The 18,384-nt window shown below is 42.7% G+C and overlaps 1 protein-coding gene across 1 annotated transcript in view; it reads right to left on the reverse strand.

Annotated features, from left to right (window-relative positions):
- Positions 1-14,635, reverse strand: part of SFI1 (SFI1 centrin binding protein) — a 65,339-nt gene extending 50,704 nt beyond the window's left edge. Inside the window, exons 1-4 of the mRNA XM_089653256.1 lie at positions 14,509-14,635; positions 14,201-14,365; positions 9,401-9,472; positions 3,684-3,794 (exon numbers count right to left, since the gene is read on the reverse strand). Of these exons, the coding sequence (XP_089509382.1) occupies positions 3,684-3,794; positions 9,401-9,472; positions 14,201-14,358 (341 nt within the window). The 5' untranslated portion in view covers positions 14,359-14,365; positions 14,509-14,635. The remainder of the gene's footprint in view (positions 1-3,683; positions 3,795-9,400; positions 9,473-14,200; positions 14,366-14,508) is intronic.
- Between the last annotated feature and the right edge of the window lie 3,749 nt (positions 14,636-18,384).

Here is an 18,384-nt window from a genome sequence, read left to right on the forward strand (position 1 = left end):
TATACAGGTGCATGTGAATGTGAGAATAGCTGAGCATATTAAACATTTTAGGAAAGGGTTATGCATATCATAGTGTGTCTGAGCATTTTGCTTGTTACCACAATAAAGACCCCTCTAAAATGAAATTTTGGGAGGTTGATTGGGTCTCACCGTCATGGAGGGGGTCTAATAGAGTAAGGGATCTTTCTAAAAGAGAAACTAAATGGATTTATTTGTTGAAATCTTTGATGCCTGGTGGTCTCAATATTGAACTAGATTTAAATTGTGAGCCTGTATTGACTTTGGGGCTCATTCCTTGCTTTTTGGGACTGGCACCATGTGTGGACTGGTATTTATTAGAATAATTGGTTTAAAGGGTCCTTGTAGGGTGTTTATTATTTTTATATTTTATTTTTATTCATTTTTTTTATTTTATAATTTAATATGTATTATGTTTTGATATTTTAATTGTAATATTTTTTATTAATTATATTTTTTGTTTTGTGCGATATTGTAATTAATCAATGCTATAAAAAAAATATTTTATTGCTAATTTTTACTGTTAGTGAATTTATACTATGAATCTTAATGTTCTATGTTAGATTCACCATTATTATGTAAGCATGTCATTTTGTTGTTGTTCCACCCAAGGATGTTGCAAAATGTAGTACTTTTATGGGTTAACTATAGATGTAAGCTGGGTAGTCAGTTTACATACAGATTTAGTTTGCCCTTCTATCCATCTTAGATTGAGGTAGTGTTCTGCCAGATCACGGGTGGGAGTTTGGGAGGATTACCATTGGCCTATCAATGGCGGTAACGTCGTGATGGGAGGGGGTATAAAGAAGGAGTTCCGCACCGCACAGCCACCCCTATGAGTAAGTCGGATATGACGAAACACGTCAGGGCGTGACTGTGTGGCAACCGGAAGTGACACGATCAGAACCGGAAGTGAAAAGATTGGTGCCATTTTGTGGAACTCGGTGGTGCTGAGAGTACTGCAGTGATTTCCATAGTTCACTTAGCTGGTTTCCTTATCTGCAACCTCATTGGGCTTGATTATCATTTCTAGCTTTTAAGTGGCTGTCTATTTGAGGCAATAAAGGAGCTGTTTTATACTCTACCATAGGGGTTACTTTGGTTTTTTTGTCTTTTACATGGCCATTTGAGAGACGATCACATAGCACCTGTATACCAACCATTTATCCATATCTATGTTATGTCATTGGAATATCCTGGAATAAGATATTGTGGTGAATTGGAGGAGGTGTTTGTCATCCAGTTTATAAGTTGATTGTCTTGTGAATAACATCTCATAAGCGATTAAGCCAACCATGAGATTGGGAGGCATATCCACGTGGGGAATGCACACCCGAGAGGGGGACACTATATATCTTACTCACGTGGTGATTTTATTTAAAAAAACTGAATCATTTTGGAATAAAAAAGGATTTTTCTTTGGACTTTTTACACTTGTATGAGTTTTCACTCTGAAATTTATGTTTATGATATTTTGCGTTACTGAATCACTTAGAGCAGAGCTTAAAATTTCCACACGCCTGCTTGCATTTGAAGAGTGGAAATAACATGGGGGCGAGTGTTATTGTTGGCTACTCCTTGCCCATTACTGACTGTTCCTGCACCTTCTATCACTCCCTTTTCTTTTACCTATCAACTGTACTGTATGAGGTTCTCCCCCAGTACTTGTGACCTGTGGCGCGTCTAGCTGTCTTTATCCGATGGCCACTCCGGTGTCAGATGTTGCTATAGTGGTGTTGGGCGCATGCGCACCCCCTCACACAACCTCCTCTCTGCTCCCCGGACCAGAAGACAGACTTATCGGGATCCCAGAGAATGGGGACGAACTGGAGGTGCAGGCAGTCAGGGACCGCTAAATCTCACATCATATAGATTCACTGGAAGGAGTAGAGCCCCTCCTGTCCTCACCAAGAGCAAGAACAGACCCTGCCCGCTGCTGGCTATCATGCACATCCTGCTGGCATGGAAGGCATCGTACTGAGCATCACACACAGCAAATGGGTACTGGAACAAGGAGGCCCAGGAGGAACTGCAGACAGGGACAGGCTAGGGGTCTCTCACACCCCCCCTCTCTATGACGCCACTCCCTCTCACCCCCCCCCCCCCCTCTGACTCCCCCCTCTCTCTCACCCCCTCTCTCTGACCTCCCTCCCTCTCTCTATACCCTCTATCTCTCAACCACCTGCCGACCGCAGATAGCCGAATGACGGCTACACTGCGGCCGGCCAGCTCTGGGAGGGCGTCATAGACGTCCTCCCAGAACATGCTCTCCTGCGCGCCCCCGGGGGCACGCACCCGGCGATCTCTGTGATCGCGGTGTCCAAGGACACAGCTGATCACGTGAAGTGGTAAAAGGCCAATCACAGCGGCCTTTTACCAAGTGATCAGCCGTGTCCAATGACACGCTGATTACCAGGAAATGCAATTTCCGGTTCTCGGCTGCACTTTCCTCATGCTGTCAGAGCGTGAGGGAAGTCCTGCCGAGAACCGGCAATTGCCATAGCAGGGATCGGCACCGATCATTAGAGCACTGATGATCGGTGCCCAGCAGTGCCACCCACCAGTTCCGCCCAGCAGTGCGCCCACCTGTGCCCAGCAATGCGCCCACCTGTGCCCAGCAGTGCGCCCACCTGTGCCCAGCAGTGCGCCCACCTGTGCCCAGCAGTGCGCCCACCTGTGCCCAGCCACCTGTGCAGCCCAGCAGTGCTGCCAGTTAGTGCCCAGTGATTGTGCCAGTCAGTGCCCAGAAGTTGTGCCAGTCAATGCCTAGCAGTGCCACCAGTCAGTGCCCAGCAGTGATGCCAGTCAGTGCCACCTATCAGTGCCGCCTATCGTGACACCTCATTAGTGCTGCCTATCAGTGCCGCCTATCCATGCCACCTCATTAGTGCTGCCTATCAGTTCCCATCAGTGCTGCCTATCAGTGCCGCCTATTAGTGCCCATCAGTCCTGCCTCATCAACGCACATCAGTGAAGGAGAAAAATTACCTGTTTGAAAAGTTTTATAATAGAAAACAAAGAAACTTTTTTTTTTTCAAATTTTTGCATTTTTTGTTTACAGCGCAAAAAGTAAAGTGCCCAGCTGCGATTAAATACCACCAAAAGAAAGCTCTATTTGTGAGAAAAGAATGATAAAACTTTCATTTGGGTACAATCTTGCATGATCGCGCAATTCTCATTCAAAGTGCGACAGCGCTGAAAGCTGAAAATTGGCCTGGTAAAGAAGGGGGTATACCTGCCCGGTAGGCAAGTGGTTAAAGCTTATGAAATTAAAGTTCTTTATAATAAAGTTTATTGTAAAGAAAAATTTAATTTCTTAAGCTTTAAGGGGCGTGGTTGGGGCAGGGGGTGGGGTTGGAGGTGGACCTGGGCAAGGTTAGGTGGGGCAACTGGTGGAGAGTAAGGTTTGTGCCTGGCTAGTAGGTCTAGACTCGAAATTTGAAGCCCTGACTTAGAGGATACGTTGTTTGTATTAAATATTTTAGAGGTGGCAGCAATAGATTATATTTCATTCATTTAAACATTTTATAACGCATTTTAGCACAGTTTTTCTGGTTATTGTTTATATGCTATTTCTCTTGGTTGGTATAGTTCACGTTTGGTAGCGTCGCGTTAAGTAGCAAAAAAGTCCACATAAAAGGAATACACACCCAAAACCCTATTACCTGTAATGGCAGTCAGCTCGAACTCCAAGCCTCCACTCTTTACATGCTATCCACCATTCCTCCTTCCACTGGACAAAGCAGAAGCGCAGCAAGCCATGGGAATAATGATGTCTAAAGAGATATTATGAAGTTATTTCTGTAAATAGCCACATACAAAAAAAAAAAAAAAAAAAACTTAAAATATAATATATGCAAAATATTGAGCTTCCTAGTGCCACATCCAATATATACAGAAAAAAAAAGTGCCAGACAAAAGGTTGTGAATAAGGTTCACGAGAGCAGGATTTTCAACATGAAACCAAAATCAAGAACACAGGGACATGACCTTAAACTAATTGAAGGAAAGTTCAAAACTAATCTCAGTTACATATCTAATGCTGGACAAGGGTTGTATGGCCAAAATTACGGATTTTGTAGACACAGCGAGAGACCAAACTATCATGTTGAAAAGTTACAATTTTATTTACATAAAGACCATAATAAACAAGATAAACATGAGATCCAGGACACCCTTTCAAAAAGGGGATCATTCCTGGCATTAACTCTTTACATATTGTGTAGTACATATAGCCATATGGAATAGTTATTATCAAAAAGTGTTACTATACAGTAGGGAAGTCAATGTGTTTCGCCTGTGCCTATGGTTTCTTCAGCACCGTGACTTGTTTGTAAAGGGAAGCATTACTACAATTTTGAACAGGTTTCAAGAGGCTGGGTACAAATTATCGACCAGATGGTATACAGTACCTATAGTGTTGAATAAAATCTTCCTGGCAGTGTCGCTGTTGTGTTGGCGGTGCAGTCAAGAGCAGGGAAAGTTATAGCATATTTTTTGGCAGTGCAAGCTTATCTGCCCTTTTTGGGAGAAAGTCCAAATACGATCTATGAACTCAAAGATTTCCGGCTTGAAGACCACCCTGAGGCCTTCTTATTACATCTGACCCCGATGTCCAGGCATCATTAAAGAAAGTTTTTGTTGGTCCATCTGATTAACGCAGCTAGGGTCTCTGTAGCTCAACAGTGGAAGTGTACTGAACCTCTCTTGCTAGCTCAATGGTTTCCTGTAATTGTGGAAACTCAGTTGATGGAGGACCTTACTGTGGCCTTGAAGTGAAGGGAGGAACAGCAATAGATGACTTGGTTTTATTGGACGGCTTTCTCATCTTCTCAAGCCTATCACACCTATTTTGCTAATGGATCTCGGAATGCTCGGTACCCCCATTGGGGGTAATGCTCTGATGTATCTCACAGTTCTCAATGATACACTTTCTTCTCACCCTTTCCCTACTCCCCCCCCCCCCTTTTTCTTTCCACATTTTATCTTTTTTTTCTAGTTTTTGTATACGGTTTTTTTTAGGTTTGTCATATAAGATAAAACTTATACGTAGCCGTTAATTAATGGGTAATTAATACTTTGTCTGGCTACCCTCTGACTGCTTTATTGTTCATTGTATATTTGTATTTTTTTTATGTGGTGCTACTGGTCATATCCGAAGGCTGAGCTCTATGGGAACACTGATTCTTTTTGGTATTACTAGATTGTAAGCTCCAAGGAGCAGGGCCCTCGAACCCCTCGTGTATCGCATTGTGTTTTTATTGTACTGTATGTACGTGTATTGTCTCCCATTGCAATGTACAGCGCTGAGTAAACTGTTGGCGCTATATAAACACTGTATAATAATATAATAATAATTATTCTGTATTGTACAGCTCTGTGGCTAGATTTCACCCACTTTATTTGTCCTGTTTAACATGATCAATAAAAGTGAAAGTAAAAGAAAACCCTACAATTTTGGGTTGTTCCCAGAAAACAGAGGGGAAATCTTCCATTGGGCACACTGGTTCTCATTGGTATTTCCTCTCACTTCCTGTTTTGGCTATGAAACAGGAAGTGAAGGTAAATCTCCCCAATGGGACCCCGATGGCGAAAAAAGATCTGACAGTGGTTAAAACCCTCCTTAACGCTATCCAAAATTGGAAAAAAAAAACGTTTTGCCTATAGTTCTACTCTAAATTGTATCATTAGTCACCTTCATTTTGGATAGAGCAGGAAAGGGTTAAGATCTCTGTCGTGGTTTAACTGTTTTTTTTGTTCCCGCTAGAAAGATTTATCTCCTAGATTGTAAGCTCGAAAGAGCAGGGCCCTCAATCCCCTCATGTTTTGCATTGTATTGTTCTGTCACATGTTCTGTCCCCCTTTGTAATGTACAGCGCTGAGCGAACTATTGGCGCTTTATAAATACTGTATAATAATAATAATCCTCTCCATGTCCTGGTGACCATTCCCACCAAGTATGGAAGTGAGGAAAAAAACCTAAAATTTTCGTTATCATTAGAACAGGAATAGAGGAGAAAATCTGTTTGGTGACAACTGTCCTTTACTATCAAGAGATCTCTTCTCACTTCCAGTTGCCTTTTGAGATAGGAAGTGAAGGAAAATCTCCCAGGTGGGTCAAAGGAGAGAAAAAAAACAAATTCTAGGGGTTTCAACCATTTCCTACTCTATCCAAAACTAGCAAAAAACTTTTGTATTGAGATATGCTTTAGGCAAGAATCAGTTTGCCATTTTTGTGTACATTGCTGTGAGTTGTGCAATGTGTTGACTTACGGTAGCTCATTCATTTTTAATGGGTCAAGAATGGAATAAAAAAATGGATATGAAGGGTGTGGCCAAGCTGACGATGTGAGAGAATGTTGAGATCCTAGCTGCCTCTGAAAATCTGCTTGTCATCAGCCTTACAGAACCCTCACAGAGTCTAGCTACAGTGCTCTGGGTCCCTGCTTACCTGATCCATCTCTTGATCCAACCTGCAGTGGTGTCCCATGACCAGAGCCATCACTAGATGAAACAGAGAAGAGGCTGGGGCACTGGACCGGAGCAGCCAAGATAGCACTGATCCTCTCCCTCCTCGTGCTTCACGAGACAGGAGCAATGAAGCCATAGAACGTCTGCAGCGGTTTGCCTGCGTTCCGGCCAAAGGACAGCAGCACTAGCCCTTATATCCCTGCGATTACTGCAATGCTAACAATATTAAGTATTTTGTATCTCCTTAGAGGAGGATTGTGCAAGGCTGTCTCAAACTATATGACCTAGCTATGAGGCAGAAAGGTACTCTTTGTAAGGTACATTAGGTCTTAACTATAGGCTCAGAAGTGTGCTAGCCCCTACTCTCTATTAGGATGGATTGACTGTTACATTACTTGTTATGCCTCACCGATCTAATGGTTAATCATGGCAGAAGTGTTTCTTTTTCACCACTCTTAGCTTATCTGATATATGGCAATCTTGTTGGTAGGATATGATATATTGCTATCATTTTGTTACTTTGATTTCAGAATGATACAGTGTAAGTATGATTACCATAGTATTATGGGAGGAGCCACATGCTAGACTTTACGGTCTTATTTTGTACTCATCTGAGTTTTTGGTTTTTCTTTTGTTTAGTTTTGTTGTCTGTGTATCAATAAAACCTTTGATAAAGTTATTTGAAAAAAAATGGATATGCAGCATTCTACTTGATGCAGTGTGACAATGCACGAAAATGCGGCCTCACAGAACTGGGCTTTTTTCCGCGGGGCCGCATATTTGCGTACCTGTCTTTCTGCTGGGAGCGCGCTGCACGGTGCACTCCCAGAACAGACCACGATGTCACTGAGAGCACCGGGTCCCGTTCTAACGGTCAGGACCTGGTTCTCCCGATTCCGGGTCACGTGATAGCCTCTGATTGGCTATCACAGTGATCAGTCACTGTACAGCTTGGCTCCCTTTTTTTTCTCTCTAAGAATAGAAGAGATAGATACAGTTTATCTCTCCAACTCCTGGCATAGAGAGAAAAAAAATGTTTGTAAAAAAAAAAAATAAAAAAATAAATAAATAAATATAAAAAAAATAAAGAAAAAATACCTAGATCAAGGATTGATCTAGTTCTGTGCCAGAGTTATGCAGGCCATAGATGGGTCGAAAATCGGCCGATTTTTCGGCCGAAAATAAAATCGGCTGATTTTCGGATCGTTAGTGGGCTATTTGTTCGGCCGTTTTTCTGTATTTTGGCAGATGTTTTTTTATCGGTAAAGCTGGAAAAAAAAGCGGCCGATTTTCGCGGCAATGATGGGCAAATTGGGGAGAGGAGGGAGGAGGGAGGAGGAGGAAGAAGAAGAAGAGGGATGAAAAATAAGAGGAATTCCAGTCCAGCAAAAAGTGTCCCTGCAGAGAGCTCCGCTATTTCTTTGACAGTTCCTTGACATTTACAGCAGATGCAACAATGTATCTATTTGTTTCCGAATAAAAACATCTGTATCCTAAATGGATACAAATAGATACATTGTTGCAACCGCTATAGATGTCAAAGAACTGTCAGAGAAATAGCAGAGCTCTCTGCAGGGACACTTTTTGCCAGCTGTAGACGGGATGAAAATCGGCCAATTTTTTTTTACCATTGCTGGTAACGTCGGCCGCTTGAACGACCGATTTTTCGTTTTTTAAAAGAAAAATCGGCCGTTTTTCTCCCCGTCTATGGCCTGCATAAGTGTTTGGGTCAGGGTCAAAGGTCAGGATTTAAAAAAAAACATTTGGTGTCAGTGTGTTTTAAGTAAAATACCAAAACAAAATTCGCACTATTGTTTCTGGGCTGTACTGCGGGTACAAACAACAAATAACATACACATATATGATATCGCTGCGATCGCCAAGAGCTGGAGAATTTATTTTGGGTTGTTCTTTGGCGGTAGGTTATGGTAGTAACAAGAAACACACAGCTAAAAAAAAAGAATGATTTTTTTTTTTACTATTTTGGGCCGGTTTTCCTTTGATAATAATAAAAAAAAAATATTAGGAGATATCCAATACCATTTACCACCAAATGAAAGCCCAATTTGTCCTGAAAAAAAACAAGGTATAATTCACCCGGATGTACAAAGTATTGTGATGCTATGTACGGTTTTACAAACACCTGTCAATGTTGCAAAATTGTGCTTAGGCATTTAGATTTGTTTTAATCCTTAGGCGTGAAGGGGTTAACGCATTAAAGAGGAACAGAGAAGTTTGAATGGGCCTCATATACTCTTATGGCAATGTGAAACCATAACCCTTTTTTTATAATAAATACCAGCACCCAATTCACTGCACGTGCAAAAACTTGTTTTTTTCTCCATGCACCACCACTGGCCTCGGGAGCATCAGAGCAGTTCCCTGAACTGATATTGAGCACAGATGCCAGCTGCTGTCCCTCAATCAGCTTGAAGGAGGTGGTGTAGAGAAAAGGCTTGCCATAACATGGTCTTTGTGCATTTATGCACACAGCACAGAAGGACACAACTGGCCATAAGTGTACATGCATGCTCCCTGAACTAATGTTGAGTGCAGACGCCAGCCGCCGTCCCTCAATTAGCTTGAAGGAGGGAGCAGGTGGAGTTGGGGCTTGCCATAACATGTGTGTGCATTAATGCACACAGCACAGTGCGACACAGCCAGCCAGGAGTGTACATGCAAGGGCAGCTTAACAGCACACTGTAAGAGTAAGGGGCCACCCTGACACAGAAAGATTGTGGGAGCAGTAATGGGGCTGGCCAAAGGAGGAAAATAGGAAAGTTTTAAAAAGATGAAAAGTAGCACCCAATGGAAGTGTGGACCTGCATTGCTGAAATAGGCTCCATTATAATTTCAAAGTAAAACACACAATTTACAGGAATGGGAATGGCAAAAGTAAGCATATATTTACCTAGCAGTGGATGGCAGAACCCTTCCAAATGTCCTTCTTATCCAAAGGTACAGAAACTTTCTAGCCAGGTGTCTGTAGAGAGGAAGTTGGTCATATTAGGCAGGTTTCATCCACAATTAGCAAGCTTTGGCTACTTCAAGTGACATGAAATGCTGGTTTAAGAAATGTATACAGTATATTTTCAAGAATGCATTCCTAACTTAATATGGTTCTAAAGTCTTAGCATTTGAATGCATTAAGGTAAAAAAAAAAAAAAAAAATGCTCGACTACCTCTTCCCCCACCCCCTTGTCCCTAAACACTTACCTGACTCCACTGATGTAGGGCTGTCACATCTGCAGCCCCGCTCTCCTCTCTTCCTGGTCTCAAAGGAGACACAGGCAGCAGCGGAAGCCATAGGCTCCTGCTGCTGTCAGTCAAATCCTGTGAGAAGGGAGCGTGAGGTAGCCAGCCTGCCTGAGGGGGCTTAATACACAGCTTTTTGAGGGGGGCACTCGTTGGAAGAAGAAGTGAAGATCGCCAGTGGGGAGACTCCAGAAGATGTAGTATGGGACTACTTTCCACAGAGCAGGTAAGCAAAAAAAAAAAAAAAAGACCCTTACAATCACTTAAAAAGTACCTTCTATTGCTCACTGCCTCCTCCAACTTCCTTTTTTTTTTCCCCCCTTTTTTAAAGCAACTCAGTGATGTCAAAAGGCCTTAAAGTGGTTGTAAACCTCAGATATGAAATATGAACAAAGCACAGCGTGCACCTGACCCAATCCAGAGCACCAAGTGTGACGCCTGTCCGCTCCCACCCTCCCCCCGTCACCCGCACAAGCCACCCCTGACAAGTTTTCCGGACACCAAGAGAGTTCAAAGGTGACAGGGGAGAGACCTCCAGCAGATTCACAGCCTCAGCTCTGTTCCTGTGAGCTGTGTGAAGGGGGTGTTTCTCATCCCTCCAATCAGTTCTCAGAGCTCTCCTCACTGAGCTATGCAATGTGCAACTTCAGCTCCCCGCTCCCTTTTTTCTAAACTCTCAGACAAGCTGTATAAATTCAGCACTTTGAACAACTGCAGAGAAAAGAAGACTGCAGACAAACAGGCACAACCTATATAGGAGGACCCGCTCCATCTCTGTGCACCGCCAGAGGCCAGCCACATGGAAGAGTCTACAACCACTCCAATGGTTATTTTTTACAGCCGAGATCTGATTTCCTGTTAGAGGGTAACTACATTTATTCTCCATGGTCTCACTGTATGAAGGAACAAAGCCACCTTCTCTTGCTTGCTCCTGAAATGGACTGTGGGATTTGTAGTGTACGTTGAGCAGTGTATAGGATTGCAACTAACATGCACTGCTGGTTCCAAACAAAAGTGCAAGGGAAAAGGAGAGGTTCGGTAGCTCACAGAAGACATTACGAGGAGGCAGAGAAACAATGTAGGAAATTGATTTAACCACTTAAGGACCTCCCACAGTACATTTACTGCCACAGGGTGGCCCCTGTGTGTAGGATCACGCATATACATGATTCTGCATTTCCTGGTAGGTGGCCAATGGCGGCTCCTGTATGTAGCTAGGCTCCCAAAAAGTCTCACACATGTGGTATCCCCATACTTGGTAGAAGTAGCAGAATGTATTTTGGGGTGTAATTCCACATCTACCCATGGCTTGTGTGAGAAATATATCATTTAAATGACAACTTTGTGTAAAAAAAAAAGAAAAATTTTTTGTCATTTTCCAAAAACTTGAGGAAAAAAAAGAAAAATCTTCCATGGACTCAATATGCCTCTCAGCTGATAGCTTAGGGTGTCTACTTTCCGAAAAGGGGTAATTTGGGGATGTTTGTACTGTCCTGGTATTTTAGCACCTCAAGAAATGTGATGAGCAGTCAGAAAGTAAAAGCTGTGTAAATTCCATTATCTATACCATAGTTTGTAGACGCTATAACTTTCACACAAAGCAATCAATATACACGTATTGGGATTTTTTTAACCAAAAACATGTAGCAGAATACATTTTGGTCTAAATTCATGACTAACTTTGAGTTTACTATATATTCTTTATAGCCAAAAATAAAAAATATTGTTTTTCTTCAAAATTTTTGGACTTTTTTTGTTTATAGAGTGAAAAATAAAAAGCACACAGGTGATCAAATAGCACCAAAAGAAACCTCTATTTGTTTGAAGAAAAGGACGGAAATTTAGTTTGGGTACAGCATTGCATGATCGCGCAATTATCAGTTGAAATAGTGCAGTGCCGAATAGCATTAAGGGGGGTAAATCCTCAGGATGGCAAGTGGTTAATGAAAAATAGTTTACAGGGCCATTAAAGCGGATTTTCGCTCATTTGTGTGTCATGGCTTGTCTGCAATCTGCCCACCCTCCGTAGTACATATATTGCGATTTTTTTATAGTTTTGTTTTGGCCCACCCTCCACCATTCACCTAGGCGAATGCTGTTAGTGCAACTGGCGCCTCTTGGGATATGTGACGTTCATATCTCAGGAGGCACTTGGGGCCCTGACTGCAAGTGGTTAATCCATAAGGTTACCTTCACACTGAGGAGTTTTTGTAGTGTTTTTGAGTTAAAAAATAAAAGTGCTTAAAAGCTGAAGAAAACACTTTCCTATGTATGTGAATGTATATCTATGTATGTTTTCACACTGAGCTTGCAGTGCGGTGTAAAAACTCCTGCTTGCAGCATCTTTGGGAAGTTAAAAAAAAAACGCCCCAGAGACGCCTCTTCCCATTGAAATCAATGAAAAAAAATCTCTCCTCTGAGAAACCTTTTTGGTGCAGTTTTTAAGTCACGTGTTCTTTAACCTCTTGGCGCTGGGCATTTGCGTTCTATTACAAAAAAACATAAGTGCTGAGAGCACGTGCCCTTTGCGCTCCCAGCACACGTTTGGTACTCACGGAAAGGTCCCGATCTCCTCTTTCGATCGGGACCTTTCCCGATCATGTGACCGCCGTGACAGCGAATCACAGCAGTCACATGACCCTAAAACCCCACCCCGCCACCTGGAACCCTTAAAGGGCCGGAAGGCGCCGGCACCAAGGGGTTAAAAACCCTCAGAAAGCGCGGCAAAAGCATGGTAAAAACGCCTATGTGTTTTTGCAGCGGATCAGTGTGAAAGTAGCCTTAGTGAATAGCGTGATGTTTGGTGCTCCAGGTGCCTCCTGATGATGTCACAAAAGAACATGCAGGCAGCGGCAGCAGAGAAGAGGATCTCAGTGGGACAGCGCTGGATCCTCTGTGTAGATGAGTATCTCAACTGCAGCCATCTCAGCATCAAGTAAGAGGGGATTAAAAAAAAAATAATAATAAAAATGGAGGGGGGGTCAAATTCCTCAAAGTAGTGGATGTGTATGGATTATTTTATTTAGTATATTATTTACTAAGTGACATATCGGCATGGATGTCACTCCACTTCCTCAAACTCAATCTTTCCAAAACTGAGCTCTTAGTATTCCCCCCAGCCCGTGCCCCCTCCCTTGACTTCTCCATCAAGATCAATAACACAATCATCAGTCCCTCCCCTCATGCCAGGGTACTAGGTGTAATCCTAGACTCCCATCTCTCCTTTCACCCCCAAATCCAATCACTGTCCAAATCTTGTAGACTTCACCTCCGCAACATCTCCAATATATGCCCGTTCCTAACCTCGGAAACCACTAAGCAACTTATTCAGTCCCTTGTTATATCTCGCCTTGACTATTGTAACTCCCTCCTCATTGGCCTATCTCGTCGCAGGCTATCCCCACTCAAGTCTATCATGAATGCTACTGCCAGACTCATCCACCTTACTAACCGTCCTGTATCTGCCATCCCTCTCTGCCAATCCCTCCACTGGCTTCCCATTCCGTATCTGCCTTCCCTCTCTGCCAATCCCTCCACTGGCTTCCCATTCCATATCTACCATCCCTCTCTGCCAATCCCTCCACTGGCTTCCCATTCCATATCTGCCAATCCCTCCACTGGCTTCCCATTCCATATCTGCCATCCCTCTCTGCCAATCCCTCCACTGGCTTCCCATTCCGTATCTGCCATCCCTCTCTGCCAATCCCTCCACTGGCTTCCCATTCCGTATCTGCCATCCCTCTCTGCCAATCCCTCCACTGGCTTCCCATTCCATATCTGCCATCCCTCTCTGCCAATCCCTCCACTGGCTTCCCGTTGCCCAACGGATAAAATTCAAAACACTAACAATAAACGTATAAAGCCATTTATAACTCTGCCCCAAATTACATCACCAATCTTGTCTCCAAATATCACCCAAATTGTCCTCTCCGCTCCTCACAAGACCTCCTACTCTCTAGTTCCCTTATCTCCTCCCATGCTCATCTCCAGGACTTCTCCCTGGCTTCCCCCATCCTCTGGAACTCTCTACCCCAATTTATCAGACTATCGCCTACTCTGCTCACTTTTAGGCGATCTCTGAAAACCTATCTTTTCAGGGACGCCTATCCTGCCCTCAGCTAATACTGGAATCTTCTACTCTTCCAACCAGTCCATCCCCCACAGTTACTACCTTTTGTACCACTAGCCCCTCCCTCCTAGATTGTAAGCTCCAAGGAGCAGGGCCCTCCTATCCCTCTTGTATTGAACTGTATTGTTGCTGTATTGTCTCCCTTTATATTGTAAAGCGCTGAGCAAACTGTTGGCGCGATATAAATCCTGTATAATAATAATAGTGTCAATTTCTTTAAATTGAAAAAAGAAAAACAAGACAATGTCGCTACTAAACCTGATTTATTTTGCACCAAAAAAGCCAATATACAGCCAAGGCCAGAAGAAAGCAACATGGGTAGCTCACCTGATTCGCAGTTCCTTCAGCCTCCCCCCGCGGTTCCAGGTATAAGTGACTCGGTACTCAATGTGACGAGCGCTCCTCGCCGGCCTCACGTTACCAGCGGTTCGGGGAGCCTTGGCTGGGCCCCTGTGCTGGGACTTGGCTTTGCCGGGATTATTCATGTTCTACCTGAAAGACATTCTCTGTCAATGTCCACATGTATGGGTCACATGTCAGCACACATACAGCTCGGCTCCTGCTTTCGTTTTCCACTGACATGTCAGATAAAAGTGATATTCACTCCCTTGTAGAGTTGATCAGCTCTGTATTACCTGAGGTCGGTGCCGGCTACATGAATAAGTGCGACACTCACAACACCGCACCGATTCTCCATCTATCACTCGGACTCTACCAGTTCCGCCCGCTCCGCCTCCCGCAACTTCCGCGCTTCACTTCCCGCTCGTTGTCTTGGTCACACGACGCCTCGGTCAACATAACCGTATAACAGCGCCCTCTAGCGACAGTATGTGAGCATTACCGCACACTCAGCGGCTGCCTTCCCCCATAAAATACTTTTTGCTGCAACAATGCAGCTTTTTTTGTTTTGGATATATAAGTGATAAGGATCAGGTAAATTGCCCTCCAGAGGATTTACCTCCCTTCCTGACCAGGCCATTTTTTGCAATGCATTACTTTAACTGACAATTGCGCGGTCATGCAACACTGCACCCAAATTAAATTTATGTCCTTTTTCCACGAATTGAGCTTTCTTTCTGTGGTATTTAATCGCCTGTGCGGTTTTTATTTTTTGCACTATAAAAAAAAAAACAATTTTGAGAGAAAAAGAACAAACTTTTTGACTTTTTGCTATTAAGCATGTCCAGTAAAAAAAATTAAAAACAATTTTCTTCATACATTTAGGCCAACGTATTCTGCTACATGTCTTTGCTAAAAAAAAATTCCAATATGTGTATTTCTCCTGATAATGTCACGCGCTTCTGATGATGTCACGATGACAAAATGTGGTGGGCGGGGCTAACTTATGTCACTTCCGGTTTCCAGGTGTTTGGATGTGGAATGCAAGGCGTTCCATTTTTAGTGCTCATTTCACCTCTTTACAATGTAAGTGTGTTTTTGGCACTTCAATATTTTTTCAATAAAGGTTTTACACTATAGAGGCTTTCCTCCTTTCTTTATGGTCCGGTATTTGGAAGATCAAAGTGATTCCCTGGGTTTCTTTCTCTTATGGTCCGGTCTATGGAACACCAGTATGTTTGGAATTGAGGAGTCAAGCACAGTCCGTGCGCAGTGATCTGGAGAGCTACAACAAGTGCGTTAGACCCACGGAAACAGGGGTCTAACTTTGCGGTGAGTGCGGTGTCAAAAGGGGGAGCACATGTGAAGCTCAAGTTTATTATATCCACTCATAGCATATTGGAGTATACAATATGGACTATAATTATAGGGACACTTTTATTTTAATTTATTAACCGCATGCCGCCCAGCCGCTGTACATATACGGCGGCAGGGCGGCACCCACAGGCAAAACCACGTTTTAAGACGTGTGTTTTGTAAACAAATAGGGGGCGCGCGCGAGGCGCGCTGCCGCCCTATTTGTCCCGCGGTTCTCTGCCGCAGATGTCAGTCGCCTGGTCACAGCCGCTCCTTAGCGGCTATGTCCCAGCGATCGGCGGCAAACAGTGACAGAGAGCACAGCTGCAGTAGCTGTGCTGTCTGTCACTTCCCTGACAGCTCGAGGATGAGCTGATCGAGAAAGAACAGTTTTTCTTTCTCGATCAGCCTTGTCCCGCCCAGCACACACCCCTGCCCCCTAGTAAAACACTCCCCTCACTCCTATAACCCTTCCCTGCTAAATAAAGTTAACCCCTTCCTCCCCAGTGCCATTAGTACAGTGTCAGTTTTTTTTTTTTTTGCACTGATCACTGTATTAGTGTTTTTGGGGATGTCAGTGACCCCAAGTCAGTACCCCCCAATGTCAAAATGTCCGCCGCAGTCCCGCCATAAGTCGCTGGTCGCTGCCATAAGTCCCTGATCGCCGCCATAATTCGCTGATCGCCGCCATTATCAGTATAAAAAAAACCCTAAAAATCCCAGTATCTTTCCCGCCATTTGTAAACGCTATAACTTTCACGTAAACCAATTAATTTACACATATTGGGTTTTTTTTTTAGCAAAGACATGTCGCAGAATGCATTTTGGCAGAAATTTATGACTACATTTGAATTTTGCATTTTTTTTTACTGGACATGTTTTATAGCAAAAAGTCCAAAATATTGTTTTTTTTTCCTCAAAATTGTAAGCCTTTTTTTTTATAGCGCAAAAAATAAAAACCGCACAGGCGATCAAATACCACCGAAAGAAAGCTCAATTTGTTGGGAAAAAAAGGATGTAAATTTCATTTATGTACCATATTGCATGACCGCGTAATTGTCCGTTAAACTAGCGCAGTGCTGTATAGCAGAAAAATGGCGTAAATTGCAGTATTTATACCATAGTTTGTAGACGCTATAACTTCCACACAAAGCAATCAATATACACTTATTGGGATTTTTTTTACCAAAAACATGTAGCAGAATACATTTTGGCCTAAATTTATAACCAACTTTGAGTTTACTATATATTTTTTATAGCTGAAAATAAAAAATATTGTTTTTCTTCAAAATTTTTGGCCTTTTTTTGTTTATAGCGTGAAAAATAAAAAGTGCACAGATGATTAAATACCACCGAAAGAAAGCTCTATTTGTGTGAAAAAAAAGGACATACATTTCGTTTGGGTGCAGCATTGCATGACCGCGCAATTATCAGTTGAATTAGTGCAGCGCCAAGTAGCAAAAAGAGGCCTGGTCATTAAGGGGGGTAAATCCTCAGGAGCTCAAGTGGTTAATTGAGATCTATGTTACGTGTATTTTTTCAATGGATTGTTTTTTATAGGGGGAGGTACACTGTAGTTTCATGTTCACTGTGATATTGTAAATTACTTTTTCAAAGGGGGAAAGTGGTCTGCAGTATTTTTATTGCAACATATATAGAGTATATTGCACTGTTTGTTACAATCTATTGTATATGCATGGTGTTACATGGGGAGGTGTATTGTAGTACCAAATCTCAGGTACTACTCACATATCCAATTGGTTACATATTATTCACGTTTTTGGATGTTGTAATATCTGTTGCAAAAGAGGGAGGTAGTTTGCAGATCCACCCTTTCATTTTGCACGGCGAGCATATTCAGTGTGACACACTTGGTAAATTTGAGTAGATAGGTGGCTGATAGGAAGGAGGGATCCTTCTAGGTATTTATCCTCCTACATTTATCCATCTTCAGGGGAACAGATAGGGGGGAGGTGTTGTATAGCACGGAGTAATCACTTCATGTCACAAGTACTTACCACATAGCACATTGATTTACTTCACTACATATGAGAAACAACGTTACACCCTATGTTTTTACTGTTTCTACACATTCCTATTAGGGTGTGGTAGGTGTTAGCAGCAGTCCCTTACCATTTAGCAGAACCAATTCTGTTTTTTTTTTTTTTCAGAAAGCAGACTGCAACAGAATAAAAGAAAATGGCCAGTAACACAGCTGCAACAATGCTTTCATTTGCAAATCTGACAAACCAGAACCACCAGTCTTGGAAACACAAGATGAAAATGCTGCTAATAAGAAATAGTACGTGGAAATGTATAAATGAAGTCAGGCCAGAACACCCTTCAGATGAGTGGATAGAGAAAGTTCAGAAAGCTCAGAGCACAGTCTCTCTTAGCATAGAAGATGATCAATCATACATATATGTAAGTGTGAAACTACTAAAGAAGTGTGAGAAGCAACCAAAAGGTGCTTGAAAGAGCTAATCTCTGCAATGAACTGTATTTGGTTAGAAAGCCATGCCAGGATATGTAGGATTACATAAGGCACACCTTGGAAATGGTTGTATGCCTGATACATATAGGAGAAGAAATACAAGTTGTTTATGTTGCAGCACTGTTACTAAGTGGTTTACCAGAAAGTTATGAAATGCTTTTCACAGCACTTGATTGATGCATGTCCAGATGATGAACTGACATTGGAATATGTTAATATGTATGTTAATATGTTAAAGGCAAGCTTTTGGATGAATATAAGTGTGAAATAGAAAGCATTAATAGTGGCAGTGCATCTGTCACAGAGTCTGCTTTAACGACGA

Source organism: Staurois parvus, unplaced genomic scaffold, assembly GCF_062004578.1.
Source record: "Staurois parvus isolate SC_StPar_1 unplaced genomic scaffold, SC_StPar_1.0 ptg000704l, whole genome shotgun sequence".
NCBI classification, from domain to species: Eukaryota; Metazoa; Chordata; class Amphibia; order Anura; family Ranidae; genus Staurois; species Staurois parvus.